The sequence below is a fragment of the Orcinus orca genome, chromosome 18 (assembly GCF_937001465.1).
Source record: "Orcinus orca chromosome 18, mOrcOrc1.1, whole genome shotgun sequence".
NCBI lineage: Eukaryota > Metazoa > Chordata > Mammalia > Artiodactyla > Delphinidae > Orcinus > Orcinus orca.
In genome coordinates this window covers 77931393-77949713 of record NC_064576.1, presented here as the reverse complement: position 1 = coordinate 77949713, position 18321 = coordinate 77931393, and the positions used below count along the sequence as shown (strand labels likewise).

The 18321-nt window shown below is 39.3% G+C and overlaps 1 protein-coding gene across 6 annotated transcripts in view; it reads left to right on the top strand.

Moving 5' to 3' along the window:
- Positions 1 to 18321, top strand: part of ZMYM2 (zinc finger MYM-type containing 2) — an 89302-nt gene that overhangs the window by 28235 nt on the left and 42746 nt on the right. For 4 of the 6 annotated variants that reach the window (XM_049701239.1, XM_049701241.1, XM_049701240.1 and 1 more), the window contains 3 exons: positions 3109 to 3394; positions 4733 to 4898; positions 5705 to 5917. In XM_049701239.1, coding sequence (XP_049557196.1) covers positions 3109 to 3394; positions 4733 to 4898; positions 5705 to 5917 — 665 coding nt within the window. Of the gene's footprint in view, positions 1 to 3108; positions 3395 to 4732; positions 4899 to 5704; positions 5918 to 18321 lie in introns of those variants that run through there. The other 2 variants (XM_049701243.1, XM_049701244.1) reach the window with 2 other exon arrangements.

Below are 18321 nucleotides of genomic sequence, written 5' to 3'. Positions count from 1 at the left end.
CATAAAAGTTTAAGACATGATAATAGTCAAATTAGTTTCAAAATAGCTATTTTGTCTTTCTTATAAGTATATTAAAAACATAATTGTTTGAAAAAGAACATAACGTTCAGTCTTACTGTTGAGAATATGGTACATTTAATTCCAACCTGAGATTGCAATAGAGGTATAGCTTTGCAAACTTTCCCTTTCTCCTGCTCCTTTAAATACCTAACAATAATCTTGAACTTTTGACTATATCAAGAGTATATGCTTGATTTTGTTAATTCTCTATTTAGTTCACTTCCAGTTTTTACTATTTAAATAACTCGTAAGAATATTCTTATCCATGTATGTCGGGATACGTAGTACCTGAGGACTATTGCTGGGTCAAAGCACATTTATTATAAGAATTGTGTTCCTGTTCACACAAACTCTTAACACAGGGAATGTAAAGTATGCATCAGGAAACCAGACAGATACACCTCTTGCTCCTGAGTTTATGGATTAGCTCCTGTGTGTTTGTGCTGTCTTTGTTTGTCATAGAGAATTATAACATCTTGGCTGTTTATACTGGCTCTCAGACTAATGGTGACTTGGGCAAATTAACCTCTATCCCTTAGTGTCCATTGTATAAAATAGAGAATGATTAGGTCTCTTCCATTCCTAAAAATATTTTGATATTGGAGGAGGTGAAAATTTGAAAGTAGGGGAATGTAAGAACTGAAGCATAGGTAAAAGGAGCCATTGCATTATTTATACAGGGCCTAGCACGAAATTGAGAGTAATTGCCACTTTTCAAAATCAAGTTGATAGATAGATGCCTTTAGGGTTAACTAGGTTCCTTTTCAAAAAAAAAATTATTTATTCTGGCTCTGCCGGGTGTTAGTTGCGGCACGTGGTATATTTAGTTGCGGCATGCGGACTCTTAGCTGTGGCATGCATGTGGGATCTAGTTCCCCGACCAGGGATCAAACCCAGGCTTCCTGCATTGGGATCAGGGAGTCTTACCCACTGGACCACCAGGGAAGTCCCTAACTAGGTTCCTTTAAGTATATATTCAAATGACAAGCCTGCAGGGTTGAAAGTTCTAAGGAGCCACTATTTATGTTGCAAAAGCTATTACTTCTAACATGTATTCAAATATTTTTATAAAAAAATTATTTATTTATTTATTTTTGGCTGCATTGGGTCTTCGTTGCTGTGCAGGGGCTTTTCTCTAGTTGCAGCGAGCAGGGGCTACTCTTCCTTGCGGTGAGTGGACTTCTCATTGCGGTGGCTTCTCGTTGCAGAGCACAGGCTCTAGGCACATGGGCTTCAGTAGTTATGGCATGCGGGCTCAGTAGTTGTGGCTCGCAGGCTCTAGAGTGCAGGCTCAGTAGTTGCGGTGCACGGGCTTAGTTGCTCCGCAGTATGTGGGATCTTCCTGGACCAGAGATCGAACCCATGTCCCCTGCATTGGCAGGTGGATTTTTAACCACTGCGCCACCAGGGACGTTCTCAAATATAATTTTTGATTGAAGGCCCTTCATAATATGGAATTGCCAGTTTGTTTCAGTGATTTGCTTTCTTTGTGTTCCTTAGTATTTTTACCTCTTTATTAAAACAGGTCAGTTACCCTGATGATAGCAGGATAACAGGATTCCAGAAGGCACTCTGTTTACTCTGTGTATAGAACATATATTTATTTGGAGGGGTTGTGGAGTAAAGTAGAATTTGAATAGCAGTATATGTAGCCCCTTGAAACCATTAGGTTGATGGACTGGGTCAGAACCAGGAAATTGCCCTCTTCAAGGTTTTGGTAGTAAAGAAATTTCCTCATACTCTGGATATATTTATACATTGTTTCTCATATGAAAGGGCATCTTTTTTGTATGGAAATACAAATTTCAGAAGACACTAGAAAGGAAAAGTATTACAAGAGACCAAAGTAGTAGAAATTATAATAGAAGTGGTAGCATGAAAAGTTTCAAAATGAAAAAACATTATGGTGTATTGGTATTGTAGTGTGAGTCTGTGTAACAGTAAGTAGTATGGTGAGCTGGAGACATCCTGCTAAGTCCCAAAGAAGCTTACTAAGAAGAGGAGGGAGAACTCAGCACCCTGGTGGTCGGTTCCCCAGGCCTTAATGCTGTGCTGTTGAAGCTGTGCTGCTGGCAGCGGTAGAGCAACGGGATGTCTCATCGGTCACTAGACGTTGGCTTAACATCACCACTTCTGTGTAACACTCTAATTTCTTTGATATTACGTGGTATACTTAGAAGGCATGAAATGAAACATGTAAGTGGAAAAGCTGTTCTTAGAAAGTTTTTTTTTTAAATTTTTTGGCTGTACCACGTGGCATGTGGGGATCTTAGTTTTCCGACCAGGGATCGAACCTGAACCTCTTGCATTGGAAGCGTGGAGTCTTAACCGCTGGACCACTAGGGACGTCCCTAGAAAGATGTTTTGAATATAGTCATTTGTAAACTTTATCTGAGCTATATTGTATTTTTTTTTTTTTTTCTTTTTGCGGTACGCGGACCCCTCACTGTTGTGGCCTCTCCCGTTGCGGAGCAGAGGCTCCGGATGCGCAGGCCCAGCGGCCATGGCTCACGGGCCCAGCCGCTCTGCTGCATGTGGGATCTTCCCGGACCGGGGCACGAACCCGCGTCCCCTGCATCGGCAGGCGGACTCTCAACCACTGTGCCACCAGGGAAGCCCAATCCGAACTATATTGTATTTGTCAAAGGTTCTGGTTGGTTAAGATTTTATTATATATTTATGTTGATGTATGTGTTCCTCGCTTAAAGTAATATTTTGTAAATTCTTCCTGTTTAGTAACTAATGGCTAATGTTTTTTAGTGCTGCATATGTGCCAGTCATTGTGGTTTATAAACCATGTATTATCTCATTTAAAGTTACCATTTCCAGTTTAGAGAAGAGTTAGGCACAGGGTTAGTAACTTCCCAGTCTAGTAGGTAATGGAGCCTGAATGTCAGCCATCAATTCTGACTCCAAAGTTTGTGCCTTTGACCGCTCTGCTATACTGCGCCTTATCGATGTCTGAAACTTGGACAGAATGGGAAGTTAAAACTGTGTCTCTGATATAAATTTCAGTGTATGTGTTTTTGTTTTGGTTTGTTTTTTTAGATTCTTGGATCTCCCAGTCAGCATCATTTCCCCGAAATCAGAAACAGCCAGGGGTGGATTCTTTATCACCAGTGGCCTCTCTTCCTAAACAGATTTTCCAGCCTTCTGCCCAACAGCAACCCACTAAACCAGTTAAAGTCACTTGTGCAAACTGCAAAAAGCCTTTACAGAAGGGACAGACAGCTTATCAGCGAAAAGGATCAGCTCACCTCTTCTGTTCTACCACCTGCCTCTCTTCCTTCTCTCACAAGCCTGCTCCAAAGAAACTTTGTGTTATGTGTAAAAAGTAAGGTTTACCTTCCAGCATATTTCCTTATGGTTGAATATTGGTGGTATAAAATGTGAGAAAAATTGTTTTAGAGGTGAATTACTATGTTTTAAAAATTCGTAAGCTTGTTTGAATATTAAAGCCAAACTCAAATTTGTAATGGCTTTGGAGTGTTCTCTATCAAGCTGAGGTGGCTTAGGATTAAAAGCCTTCCTATTTGGATAGGCTTTGGGGTTGCTTTAGATACTAGGCCCTTATAATTAATTTTATCTGTAATCTCCATTGGACTTGAATTCGTAAAAATACATACATACTTATTTACATTATTAATTATAAGAATTTAGTTCTAGCCAGACAAAATTGTTAAGCAATTTATGTATAACTAGTTTTGTATTAAAATAGGTCAAAATTTGGACTACCTTCATGTTAAGATTATTAAAAATTGGCAAATCTTTGGATATTATATGCATTTATTTATGTTTGTCTTGAACGTTGTCATTTTAATACCTCTTCAAGACTCAGGTACCTTTTTTTTGACAGCCTTGGAGTGACAGGGTCCTCTTCTGCCATTTTTTAGGTGTGGTCTCACTAGTTAAAAATGAGCTGAATATGGTATGTTGTGTGCAAGTATTAAACAGATAGATTTTCTGTACCATCTCTTGAAGCAGCCCAAGTTTGTAAAGATATTTTTAGATATTAGAACTGGAAAAGGCTGAGTGCTCTGTATACGTTTAGTAAATTCAAATATTGGAGCAATTGTTATACAGTTTTTTGGTTGCTTTACAGTAGTAGACTTGCATACAGCAATATAAGACCTGGAACTTCAGAATTAAAGGAAAACTTCAAAGGTCATCAATATTGTCATTTCCTAACATTTCTAATTGTAGTTGAAAGCTGTATAGAATGGTAGGTGGGGTTCTTTTGGGTTATGGGATGTACTTAAGTTCACTTATCCTCTCCATATTCCTGTGACCTAGGTACCTCATGCTTTCTACGTACCCACGAGAGGGAAATTGAATAGGTATTGTAAATTTATACCTCAGTAAATTAGGCCTTGACGTTAAACTCCATGTAAATAACAAGTTTTTTTTGTTTGTTTGTTTGTTTTTTAAGTGGTTCTAATATCTGAAAGCCTTGTTAAGGAGCTTGAAGATAAATTGAGTAGTGGCTAGGGTTTAATAGTATTGCTTCTCAATCTTCTGTGTTCATATTTTATTGCCAAGAGTTTTTAAATAGTAAAAGTGAGTTAATGAATCTAAAAATGGGTTTCAGTCTACGGAAATTAAAAATGGCAGTTATTACTCTTTGATTTATTTTAAAGTAGAGTTTGACTTTGCTGCTCCTCGTATTTTTCAGAGATATAACTACAATGAAAGGAACCATTGTTGCCCAAGTGGATTCGAGCGAATCCTTCCAGGAATTCTGTAGTACATCTTGTCTGTCTCTTTATGAAGACAAACAGAATCCTACTAAAGGAGCGCTGAATAAGTCAAGATGTACAATTTGTGGTAAACTAACAGAGGTTTGTATTTTTGTGCTTTATCATTTAGTTCTAATTAATGGGAATATTTTTGACTTTTAACTGTTTTGACATAATCTTTCATCAGTATGTATTTCCTTAAAAGTGAGGGTATATAAAACCTATCTTATAAATATCCCATTATGTAATCCCATTCTCCCATGGGGAGAATGATTTACAAAAAAATTGAAATATAACATCAGTTGACTTATTTCCTGAGGTTGGAGCACTCACAGAAAACCCATAGTGTTTAAATAGACTGACTGCACATGAGAGCCAGCAAACGATCTTGCTTAAGAAGCGGAACGAGTGGAGGGGATTTTTTGGGGTTGTTGGAGGGGTTTTTGAGGACTTCGTTAAAAGTGTATTACGGTTTTTGCATTTGATGAAATAAAAAGAAATCTGTGCTTACATGCTTCATTTGAATTATTTATAATGTTAGTCCTCTCCTCCCTGTTGTACAGCAGTGTACTTATATTTAAATAATTTCCTTTTAGATTTATCTAAAGATTTCCAATCTGTTTGGAAGTTTTATACTAACACTGCCCAAACTGGGTTGTTTCCTGTCACTTTTAGATACGTCTAGAGAAGTTTGTACGATGACCCTGGTGGTCCTCTCTGCCTTGCACCGTATATATGTGTGTATAAAAAAGTTTAAAGAAGAATGAAATGTACTTTGTCTTGCCTTTTCCGTAAACAAGCTTTACACAGAAAAACTGAGGCATTTTCTTTCTATTGGAGCACTTTGTTAGTTAGCTACGTGTCATATATTAATTTGTTTTTTAAAATTTTGCTTGTTTTTCTTTTAGATTCGCCATGAAGTTAGCTTTAAAAATATGACTCATAAGCTGTGCAGTGACCACTGCTTTAATAGATACAGAATGGCCAATGGTCTAATAATGAATTGCTGTGAGCAGTGTGGGGAGTACTTGCCCAGCAAAGGCGCTGGGAACAATGTCTTGGTCATTGATGGTCAGCAGAAGAGATTTTGCTGCCAGAGTTGTGTCAGTGAATACAAGCAGGTAATTCATGATCTGATCAGAATCAACCGTTGTTTTGAATGTGCTTTTAAATTGCTATAATAGTTTCACTCTAACAGCATTAATTAACCAGATTTATCTTGAAGTCTCATTTAATTCCATTATTGTCTTAACATCGTAGAGATAACCAATCTCAAGTGAATACTGAAATACATGTAGGTTATTGGAAATAAGTTTGTGATTTTACATAGAAAGGTAAATGCTTACCAAAGTGATTCCTTTTTTGGGTGGTGGAGAGGGGTCGTAAATATGGTTTTTCAAATTGTTGATGCTTAGCGTAGGAGTGATTATTTTATTTCCATTTGATTGTTAATTTAAAATTTAAGGTCTTTGACTTAGCTTAGTTTATTTTTTAATATATACCTGTGTTTTCAAAAGTCAGAGAGGTCTAGCTCCCATTTCTTTCTTCTCTTGGTTCCTACTTATCCTTTATACATATCAGTTTTTAATTCTTACTATTTTGTTTTCTTTCTGAAGAATTAAGGAAATAATGTATTCTTAGTTTCTCTTTTATCAGTACAGAAGGCAGCATACTGTATGTACTGTACTGTACCCTCCATTTGTATCTTGGAATCATTCCCTGTCAGTATATTCCTTATTCTTCCTTATTCCTTTTATGGCTGAGTTAAATTTTCAGGAATTCTGTGAGCCAGTTGTTAAAACACCCATTATTAAAAAGTTAAGTTATAGAAACTTACAGGTAAATTATCTTTGTATTAGTCTGCTAGGGCTGCTGTAACAAAATACTGAAGGGCTCAGACAACCAAGAATTTATTTTCTCACAGTTCTGGAGGCTTAAAATCTTAAGATCAAGGTGCCTTTCTGGGGTGGTTTCTGGTGAGGCCACTCCTCCAGGCTTGTAGCTAACCTCCTTCTTGCTGTGTCTTCACGTGGTCTTTCCTTTGTGCTCAGAAGGAGAGAGTGTCCTGGTCTGTCTTCTTGGACCTAACCTGTAGGGCTTCATTCAACCCTAACTGCCCCCCTTAAAGGCCCTATCCCAAATACAGTCTTGTTGCGGTTAGGGCTTCAAGATACTCATTTGAGGTGGGGGGAGACACAATATTAAAGACAAAGAAAATAAATACTTAAAATGTACCACTTCCTAATTATCTTATTACATTTCAGTATTACCTGTGCTCTTGAGGTTATTTACATTATTTGTGAGATGGAAATATTATACATAATGGTGTGCTTCTGTGTATCTCTTCCCAATTTCATGTTTAGTTTTATGTTGGTGGCCTGAAATTAGCCACGGTGGGGAGAGTCTCATGGTAGATGCTACAATAAATATGGTGCTTACTTTCACCTCCCGAGAGCTAGTGGTTAACCATATACAAGACAGTACGGGGCTGACTGTTGTTTATTTGATCACTTTGCTGTTGGTGGTGTTTGGGTTATTTCGTGTTTTGCTGCTGCAGATGACAGATGATGAGTAACCTGTGCAGGAACAACCCCGAGGTCTTGCGGGTTCAGTTCCAGACCAGTGCAGTGGAGCGAATGTCGTAGTAGAGCGAGTCATGGGAATTTTTTGGTTTCTCAGTGCACATAAGTTATGTTTACTATTAAGTGTGCAATAGCACTGTGTCTAAAAAAATGTACACACCTTAATTAAAAAAATATTAACCATCATCTGAGCCTCAGTGAATCATAGTAGTAGCATTCCAAGATCACTGATTATACCAAGAGGTCACCGTAACAAATAGAGTAATAATGAAAAAGTTTGAAATGTCGCAACAATTACCAAAATGTGATACAGAGGCACGAGGTGAGCAGATGCTGTTGGGAAAATGGCGCTGATGAAGTTGCTCGACGCAGGGTTGCCACAGACCTCCAATCTGTAAAAAAGGCACTACGACAAGGTCTGCCTGTATATCCTTGACTCTGTGGAGATGTTGTTTCAGGGTGGATTCTTAGAAGCAGGATTGCTCAGCCAGAGGTATGTGCACATGTTAGTTTGTTAGATACTGTTAAATTGCCTCTGTTAGAGGTGGACCAGTTTGCATGCCTTTCAGCAGTGTATGTGGAAGTGCCCGTTTCCCCATAGCCTCTCCAGCAGGGACTTTTAGCACTTTATTCTGTTTGATGAAAACAGTATGTTTAGTAAAATTTGTATTTCTCTTATTAAGAATGCTGATGAGCAGCTTTTCATATTTCAGAGCTCATTGTCTTTCCTTTTCTGTGAACTGTTTGTTTACCTCTTATACCCATTTTTCTGTTTGGGCTTTGGTTTGTCTTAGTCTTTCCCCCATTAAGTCAAACTTTTAATGAGCAAAATGCATCTGTAATTTGTTCATGAAACAATTATTTAGCAACTGTTATGTTGCAGGTACTGTGCTAATTGCTTGAAATAGTCTGATAGGAAGTACAGTAGATAGTTCCTGCTTTCGTGGGATTTGCATTGTGCTGATATAGTTCAGATTTGTTAACATAAGGAAGGTTTTGCGGTGATTGAAAGGATCAGACTAATTATAGTCTCCAGAACTCAATGTGGTGTTTGATGTTGGTGATGTCATTGCATTAGTTATCTTCTGATACCTAGGTTTGGTAAGAGCTAGCTGCCCTGGGTTAAAGTCGTGGCCCAGCACTCATCCTCTGTGTCCTGGGCATTTGCTTAAATCCACCCCCCCGCCCCACCCCTGCACCCTGCCTTTTTTCATCACGTGTCTTGCCTGATGGTATTTCCTGCAGTTTTTAAAAATATTTATTTATTTTTGGCTGTGTTTGGTCCTTGTTGCTGCTTGCGGGCTTTCTCTAGTTGTGGCGAACCAGGGCTTCTCTTGTTGTGGAGCACAGGCTCTAGGCACGTGGGCTTCAGTAGTTGTGGCTCATAGGCTTAGTTGCTCCGCGGCATGTGGGATCTTCCCGGACCAGGGCTCAAACCCGTGTACCCTGCATTGGCAGGCAGATTCTTAACCACTGCGCCTCCAGGGAAAACCCCTACAATTATTTATTTATTTATTTATTTATTTATTTATTGCGGTACGCGGGCCTCTCACAGTTGTGGCCTCTCCCGCTGCCGAGCACAGGCTCCGGACGCACAGGCTCAGCAGCCATGGCTCACGGGCCCAGCCGCTCCGCGGCATGTGGGATCTTCCCGGACCGGGGCACGAACCCGCGTCCCCTGCATCGGCAGGCGGACTCTCAACTGCTGCGCCACCAGGGAAGCCCCCCCCCCTACAATTTTTAATGAGTGGAAGTAGTAAGTACCTTTTCCTTTTTCCAATGGTAGTGCCTTTGGTGTTTCCTCATTAAATTAGATGCCAACTTCAGAGTTGGTAAATATATTTTATCACATTAAAGAAGAATCCATGGATTTCTTTCATTAAATGTTTTATCAGAAATGAGAATCGAGTTTTGAAGGTCTTTTCAGTGTCTATGGCAGTGATTGTATGATTCCCCCCCCCCACACCTTTCTTTATTTATTTTTTTGGCGGCGTCAGGTCTTAGTTGTGGCATGTAGGATCTTCGTTGAGGCATGCGGGATATTTCGTTGCAGCGTGCGGGCTTCTTTCTAGTTGTGCCGTGCAGGTTCCAGAGCGTGTGGGCTCTGTAGTTTGCAGCACATGGGCTCTTGTTTGCAGCACATGGGCTCTCTCGTTGAGGAATGCGAGCTCAGTAGTTGTGACACGGGGGCTTAGTTGCCCCGCGGCATGTGGGATCTTAGTTCCCCCACCTGGGGTAGAATTCGCGTCCCCTGCATTGGAAGGTGCAGATTCTTTACCACTAGACCACCAGGGATGTCCCTCCCCATCCCTTTAAATCTATTAATATGTGAATTATTTTAATGGATTTCCTAATTCATCTAAACATTCTTGCATTATTAGAATAAACCATACCAGATCATTATTGTATTTTAAATTTTATTTCTAATTGTTAATATTTAGTACTTTTCCATTGGTATTCATAAGTGAGATTAGTCTTGAATTTCCTTTTTTTGGTGCAGTCTTTAAGATATCAGTGTTATATTTGCTTTATAAAAATGCTCAGAGGAAAGTTCATACCCTTATATACTTAAATGAGTAAAAATGAACATAAATGAATTAACTATTAAACTCAAAGTTGTAAAAAGAAAATAAATTAAAGCAAAAGACAAGAAAAAAGATAAAAGTAGAAATTAATGAATTAGGATATAAAAATAGTACTAAAATAATTCAAAATGCTGCTTCTATAGGAAATCAAGTCTTTGAAAAACTAGACAAACGATTGTCAATCAGGAACAGAGGTTTAAAAATGCACAGATTCACAAAGATAAGAAATGACAAGTTGGACTTACCCATCAAAACAGAGAAAATTGAAGAAAATCAACAAGGGACTACTTTGTCCAACCCTATATAGAAATATTGAAAACCTAGATCAAGTGAGTAATTTTCTATCAAAATATAATTTCCCTAAATTGACTCCAGAACAGATAGAATAAGGCAGAGAAATTTCCATAGAAGAAATAGAGATAGTTATCAAAGAACTACCCCACAAAATGAAATAGGCTCAGATGGTTTTACAGGGAAATTCCATCAGATTTGAACTAGGTAACCTTAGTGTTATTTAAACCATTCCAAAGCATTAAAAAGGGTGAAAACTACTCATGTTAAAAAAAAAATTGTGAAGTGTATATAATATAATATTCCTAACTTTAACCATTTTTAACTATACAATTGAGTGGAATTAATTACAGTCATAATTTGTGCAGTCATTACCTCTATTTCCAGAACTTTTTCGTGACCCAAACAGAAACTCTGTGACAATGAAGCCAATAACGCCTCATCTTCCCCTTCACCCCTGACCCTGGTAATCTCTCATCTACTTTCTGTCGATGAATTTGCTGATTCTAGGTATTTCATATAAGTGGAGTCATACAATATCTGTCCTTTTTGTCTGGCTTATTTGCTTAACATAATGTTTTGAGTTTCAGCCATGTTGTAGCATTGTTTTTTATGGCTGAATAATATTCATTGTATGCATATACATTTTGCTTATTCATTTATTTGATGATGGACATTTGGGTTGTTTCCATCTTTTGACTATTGTGAATCATACTGCAATGAACATTAGCATATAAGTATCAGTTTGAGGTCTGTTTTAAAGTTCTTGTGGGTGTATACCTAGGAGTGGAATTGTTGGGTCATAGGGTAATTCTATGTTTAGCTTTTTGAAGAATGGTTAAACTGTTTTCCACAACAACTGTATCAGTTTAAATTCCTACCAGCAATACATGAGGGTTCCATTTGCTGTCCATCTTTGCCAACACTTGTTACTTTCCATTAAAATTTTTTTTTTATCATAGACATCACAGTAGGAGTGGAGTGGTATATCTTTGTGGTTTTGACTTGCATTTCCCTAATGACTAATGATGTTGAGTATGTTTTCATGTGCTTTTTGGCCATTTGTATGACTTCCTGTAGAAGTCATATATAGTTTTTTTAAATGTTTGTTTATTTATTTGGCTGTGTCAGGTCTTTAGTTGTGGCATGTGGGCTCTTAGTTGCGGCATGCGACATCTAGTTCCCTGACCAGGGATCAAACCCAGGCCCCCTGCATTGGGAGCACAGAGTCTTAACCGCTGGACCACCTGGGGAGTCCCTCATTTTACTTTCTTGATAATGTCATTTGCAGAAAACTTTTTAATTTTAATGAAGGCCAGTTTGCCTCCTTTTCTTTTGTTGATTGTGTTTTTGGCACCATATCTAAGAATTACCAAATCAAAGGTCAAGGTCGTTTATCCCTATGCTTTCTTCTAAGAGTTTTATGGTTTTAACACATATTTAGGTCTTTGGTCCATTTTGAATTAATTTTGTTGATGATGTGAGGCAGGCATCCAACTTCGTTCTCTTGTGTGTGGAAATCCAGTTGTCCCAGCACCATCTGTTATTGGACTTGTGTGGGTTTTTTTGTTGTTGTTTTTAATTTTTTTACTTTTTCATTTATTTATTTAGTTTTTTGGCTGTGTCATGTGGCATGTGGGATCTTAGTTCTCCGACCAGGAATCGAACCTGCGCCCTCTGCAGTAGAGGCTTGGAGTCTTAACCACTGGGCCACCAGGGAAGTCCCTGTTAATTGGTCTTGTGATATTTGTCAAATATTAATTGGCCATAGATGAGTAGGTTTATTTCTGATAACCATCTTTGTAGGAAGTTTTGAAATCAGGAAATGAGTCCTCCAACTTTGTTCTTCTGTTTGGATACTCTAACCCCATTCTAGTTTTGTATGACTTTTCCATTTCTGCAGAAAAGGCTTTTATAATTTTGATAGTGATTGCATTGATTCTGTAGATCGCTTTGGGTAGTACTGACATTTCTGCAATGTCAAAGCTTCCTATGTATGAACATGGGATGTTTTCTCATTTACTTAGGTCTTTATTAGCTCTAGTAGCTTTATTGTTGACCCCTTGGGGTTTTCCTTTTTTTCCTTTTTTTATAAATGTTTTTATTTTTGGCTGCGTTGGGTTTTCGTTGCTGCGTGCGGGCTTTCTCTAGTTGTGGCGAGCGGGGGCTACTCTTCATTGTGGTGTGCAGGCTTCTCATTGCACTGGCTTCTCTTGTTGCAGAGCTCAGGCTCTAGGTGCGTAGGCTTCAGTAGTTATGGCACGTGGGCTCAGTAGTTGTGGCTCTCAGGCTCTAGACGCAGGCTCAGTAGTTGTGGCACACAGGCTGAGTTGCACCTTGGCATGTGGGATCTTCCCGGACCAGGGCTCTACCCCGTGTCCCACTGCATTGGCAGGCGGATTCTTAACCACTGTGCCACCAGGGAAGTCCCTGGGTTTTCTATATATAGAGTCAGTTCATCTCCAGTAGTGATAGTTTTACTTCTTCCTTTCCAATTTAGATGCCTTTTATTTCTTTTTCTAACTTGTTCTGGCTAGAACTTTCACTATCATGTTGAATAGAAGTGGCAAAAGTAGGCATCCTTTTCTTGTTCCTGACCTTAGAGGGAAAGATTTGTGTCTTTTCTCCTTTGAGTATGCTGTTAGCTATGGGTTGTTCATATATGGCATTTGTTACGTTGAGATGGTTTTCTATTCCTAGTTTGTTGATTGTCTTTTATCATAAAAGGGTGTTGAAGTTTGTTAAACTTTTTCTTCATCATTTGAGATTATCATGTGGTTTTTACCTTCATTCTATTCATGTGGTAATTACATTGATTATTTTACATTTGCATTACTGGGATAAACCCCACTCGGTTATGGTGTGTAATATTTTTAATATGCTGCTGAATTTGCCTTACTGATATTTTCCTTTAGATTTTTGTATGTATATTTGTAAGAGATATTTGTCTGTAATGTCTGTCTGTCTTTGGATTCAGAGCAATGGTGGCCTAATGGAATAGGAGTGGGAGGTGTCCACCGTGTTCTGACCTGGGGAGAGTTTGAGAAGAATCTGTGTTAGCTCCTCTTTGAATGTTTGGCGGAATGTCTCAGTGAAGTCATTTGATCCTGGCTTTACTTTGCTGCAACGCTTTTGATGACTGATTCAGTCTCTTTACTTCTTACAGGTCTGTTGATATTTTCTGTTTCTTCCTGAGTCAGTTTTGGTGTTTTGCATTTTTTTTTTTTTTTTAAAAAGTGCAAACCACTCCAGGTATTTATTTATTCATTTAATTTCTTTTTTTACCTTTGGCTGTGTTGGGTCCCCGTTGCGGCGCGCGGGCTTCTCACTGCAGTGGCCTCTCCCATTGCGGAGCACGGGCTCCAGGTGCATGGGCTTCAGTAGCTGTGGCGCAGGGGCCCAGCCGCTCTGTGGCATGTGGGATCCTCCCAGACCAGGGCTTGAACCTGAGCCACCTGCATTTGGCAGGCGGACCCCCAACCACTGCGCCACCAGGGAAGCCCCTGGTTTGCATTTTTTAAGGGATTTCTGTTTCATCTAGGTTATCCAGTTGTTGGTGTATAATTATTCATAGCATTTTCTCACAGTCCTTTCTTAGGGAATATTTGTAGTATTGTCCCTACTTTCGTTTCTCTGTTTTGTTCTTTGCGTCTTTTTTCTTAGTATAACTAAAGTTTGTTGACTTTTTTGATCTCTTCATTGGCCAGCTTTTTGTTTCAGTGATTATATTTTCATACTCGTTATTTCTCTGCACTCTATTATTTCCTTTCTTCTGCTGGCTTGGGTTTAGCTTTCTCTCTTTTTCTGTTTCTTTAAGGTGTAAGTTATGTTATCGATCTTCTTTTCAAAAATAGGTATTTGCAATTATAATTTTTCCTCTGAGCACTGTTTGCACTGCATCCTGTCACTTTTGGTATATTTTGGTTTTGCCTTGACTCATCTGTTAAGTATTGAAAAATTTCCCTTGTGATTTCTTCTTTGACCCATTGGTTAAGAGTGTGTAGTTTTTATATCCCTGTATTTGTAAATTTTCTAGTTTTGTTTTTGTTATTCATTTTTTATTTCATTCTGTTATGATTGGAAAAGATACTCTGCGATTTCAATCTTTATACATTTATTGGGACTTTTCCTGGAGAATGTTTCATGTGCACTTGGGGAGAACATAGCGGCTTGTAGTGTTATTCAGATCCTGTACATAAGTGCCAAAATCCCGTGTGGCTGGTCTGTCCATTATTGAAATGGGTGTATGTATTGAGTTCTACAGCTGTTACTGTAGAATTGCCTGTTTTTCCCTTCACTTCTGTCAATGTTTACTTAATATATTTTGGGTCTCTGATATTTGGTGAAAAAGTTTATAGTTGTTATATCTTCTTGATGAATTTACCCTTTTTCCAGTATGGTTTTGTTTTGTTTCTTGTATTAGTTTTTTGACTTAAAGTTTATTTTGTTTGATGTTAAAATTTTTTTAGAAATTTGTGGTGTATTGTGGGGATTCTTGTGGTTTATCCATTCTAGGGTTCTTTCAGCTTCTTCTCCCTGAAATTAGTCTTTTGCCTAATTTGCAGTGTTTTCAGACTTTTGAGCACTCGTTCAGCCCTGCCCTCTTTTCCTCTCCCTCCGGGACTCTAATAATTAGTTATTATATTACTGTAGTTACAGTCCTGCAGGTCCCTGAGGCTCTATTCTTCTTTATTTTTACCTCCAAGGCTGTGTTATTTCTGATATTCAGACTGGATAGTTTCTCTTTTCCCCTTCCGTGGTCTTGTCCTCTGTCTTTTCCATTCTGCTCTTGGTCCCATCCATTGGGATTTTTGGTGGTTGTTATTTATTTTACTAATAATTAATTTTGTTTAGAACAGTTTCAGTATTACAGAAACATTGATCAGATAATACAGAGTTCTCATGGGATAGCCCCTCCCCGCACCGTTTCCCTCTGTATTGACACCTTAAATTGGTATGATAATTTGTTACAATTAGTGAGCTCATATTGAAATATTATTAGTATGTAAAGTCCATAGTTTACAAAAAAATTAAGAAAATCTGAATAATGTTCATTTCCTGTTCCAGGATCCCATCCAGGATGCCACATCACATTCAGCAGTTGTGTCACCTTAGGCTCCTCTTGGCTGTGACATTTTCTCAGACTTTGACGAGCTTGACAGTTTTTAGGAGTCAAGTGTATTGCAAGAGGCCCCTCCGCTTTCATCTGTAGGCAGACCGGGCTCTGGGTTTAGGAGGGAGATGACAGAGGTGTTGGCCTTTTGCACTTTTGCAGTTTTCATCACATAACAAGGGTACATGTCTCAACATGACTTATGACTGTTGGTGTTGATGTAGATCACCTCGCTGAAGTGGTGTCAGGATTCTCCACCGGAAAGCCCCCGCCGCCCGCCCCCCCCCCCTTCCTTGTTTAATGTTTGGAAGAAAGTCACTCTCCTTTAAGGTGGAGTATATAGTTACTTGGAATTTTTCTGCATAGGACTTTTGCCCCTGTTTTCAGTCATGCAGTTTCCATTTGGACCTTCTATTTCTTTGATGAGAATTTCTATTTTTTAATTGTTGTGTTTTTTTTCCCTTGTTGAAGCTTTTTTTTTTTTTTTTTTTTTTTGCGGTACATGGGCCTCTCACCGCTGTGGCCTCTCCCGTTGCAGAGCACAGGCTCCGGACGCGCAGGCTCAGCGGCCATGGCTCACGGGCCCAGCCGCTCCGCGGCATGTGGGATCCTCCCGGACCGGGGCACGAACCCGCGTCCCCTGCATCGGCAGGCAGACTCCCAACCACTGCGCCACCAGGGAATCCCGAAGCATTTTTATCATGGCTGCTTTAAAACCTTTGGCTCATAATCCTAGGTATCTGTGCTTTCAGTGTGAGCATCTTTTGACTGTCTCCTTCTGTGGCTCTGGCTCCCTCCCCTCTGGGCTCCAGGAGGGCCTGCTACTGCGCTCCCTGCAGCCCCACTGGCACCAGGATGATTCTCCTCCAGAGGATACAGAAAGTATTCTTCATAATATCAGTAAATAAAGCTTATTTCAAAGTAGTGTTTCATCTTTTTTTTAGTGGTCATAGTTTTTATATTTCTCATACTATATGTTCATAATTTTAAGTAAATAAGAGGGAATCTGTGTGTATGTTGTTACTGATAAAGGGACATAATCAGACATGTTTGGAGAGCACTGCAGTGATGCTCTAGTGAATGTCTTCTTTTTCTAAAGCCTGGGAACTAAAACTGTACAGTGATTTTTTTTGGTCCCTGCTCTCGCATTCTTCCACCCCCAGCCTTTTGTCTCTAACATCTAAGTTGTCCACTCTTATTGTTTATCCCTGTCCCTGTAGCCCAGTTAGTGTCTGGAGTATACAGATACAGGTGATTAATCATCTAGATCCCGGCAGTGGGGACTGTCTAGTGCTTAACACTTGTCTTTCAGTATTTTCCATTTTCTTAAAAAAAAATTTTATTTAAAAATTTTTAAAATTTTTATTGAAATATAGTTGATTTACAGTGTTGTGTTAGTTTCACGTGTACAGCAAAGTAACTTGGTTATACGTACACATAAATCTATATATTCTTATATTCTCTTCCACTGTAGATTATTACAAGCTGTTGAGTGTAGTTCCCTGTGCTGTACAGTGGGTCTTTGTTGGTTATCTACTTTACATATAGTGTTGTGTGCACATTTTATTTTTTTTATTTTTTATTTTTTTGCGGTACACGGGCCTCTCGCTGTTGTGGCCTCTCCTGCTGCGGAGCACAGGCTCCGGACGCGCAGGCTCAGCGGCCATGGCTCATGGGCCCAGCTGCTCTGCGGCATGTGGGATCTTCCCGGACCGGGGCACGAACTCGTGTCTCCTGCATCAGCAGGCGGGCTCTCAACCACTGCGCCACCAGGGAAGCCCGGTGTGTGCATATTTTAATCTCAAGCTTCTAATTTATCCCTGCCCGCCTCCCCCCGTTTTCCCCTTTGGTAACCATGAGTTTGTTCTATGTCTGTGAGTCTATTTCTGTTTTGTAAATAAGTTCATTTGTATCATTTTTTTTTTTAGATTCCACATATAAGGGATATCATATGATATTTGTCTTTCTGTCTGACTTCACTTAGTATGATAATCTCTATCTAGGTCCATCCATGTTGCTGCAAATGGCATTATTCCATTCTTTTTATGGCTGAGTAATATTCCATTGTATATATACCACATCTTCTTTATCCATTCCTCTGTCAGTGGACATTCAGGTTACTTCCATGTCTTGGCTATTGTAAATAGTGCATCAGTGAACATTGTATCTTTTCAAATTATGGTTTCCTCCAGATAGATGCCCAGGAGTGGGATTGCTGGGTCGTATGGTAGTTCTATTTTTAGTTTTCTAAGGAACCTCCACGCTGTTCTCCATAATGGCCGCACCAAATACATTCCCACCCACAGTGTAGAAAGGTTCCCTTTTCTCCACACCCTCTCTAGCATTTACTGTTTGTAGGTTTCTTGGTGATGGCCATGCTGACTGGCCAGAGGTGACACCTCATTGTAGTTTAGATTTGCATTTCTCTAATGATTAGTGATGTTGAGCATCTTTTCATGTGCCTCTTAGCCATCTATATGTCTTCTTTCAACAAATATCTATTTAGATCTTCTGCCCATTTTTGACTTTTTTTTTTCATATTGATCTGCATGAGCTGTTTGTGTATTTTGGAGATTAATCCTTTGTCGGTTGCATCATTTCCAAATATTTTCTCCCATTCTGTAGGTTGTCTTTTTGTGTTGTTTATGGTTTCCATTGCTGTGCAAAAGCTTTTAAGTTTAATTCAATCCCATTTGTTTATTTTATTTTATTATTTTTTGTGCGGTACACGGGCCTCCCACTGTTGTGGCCTCTCTCATTGTGGATCACAGGCTCTGGACGCGCAGGCTCAGCGGCCATGGCTCACAAGCCCAGCCGCTCCGCGGCATGTGGGATCCTCCCGGACTGGGGCACGAACCTGTGTCCCCTGCATCGGCAGGTGGACTCTCAACCACTGCGCCTCCAGGGAAGCTCCTATTTTTGTTTTTATTTCCATTACTCTAGGAGACTATTTT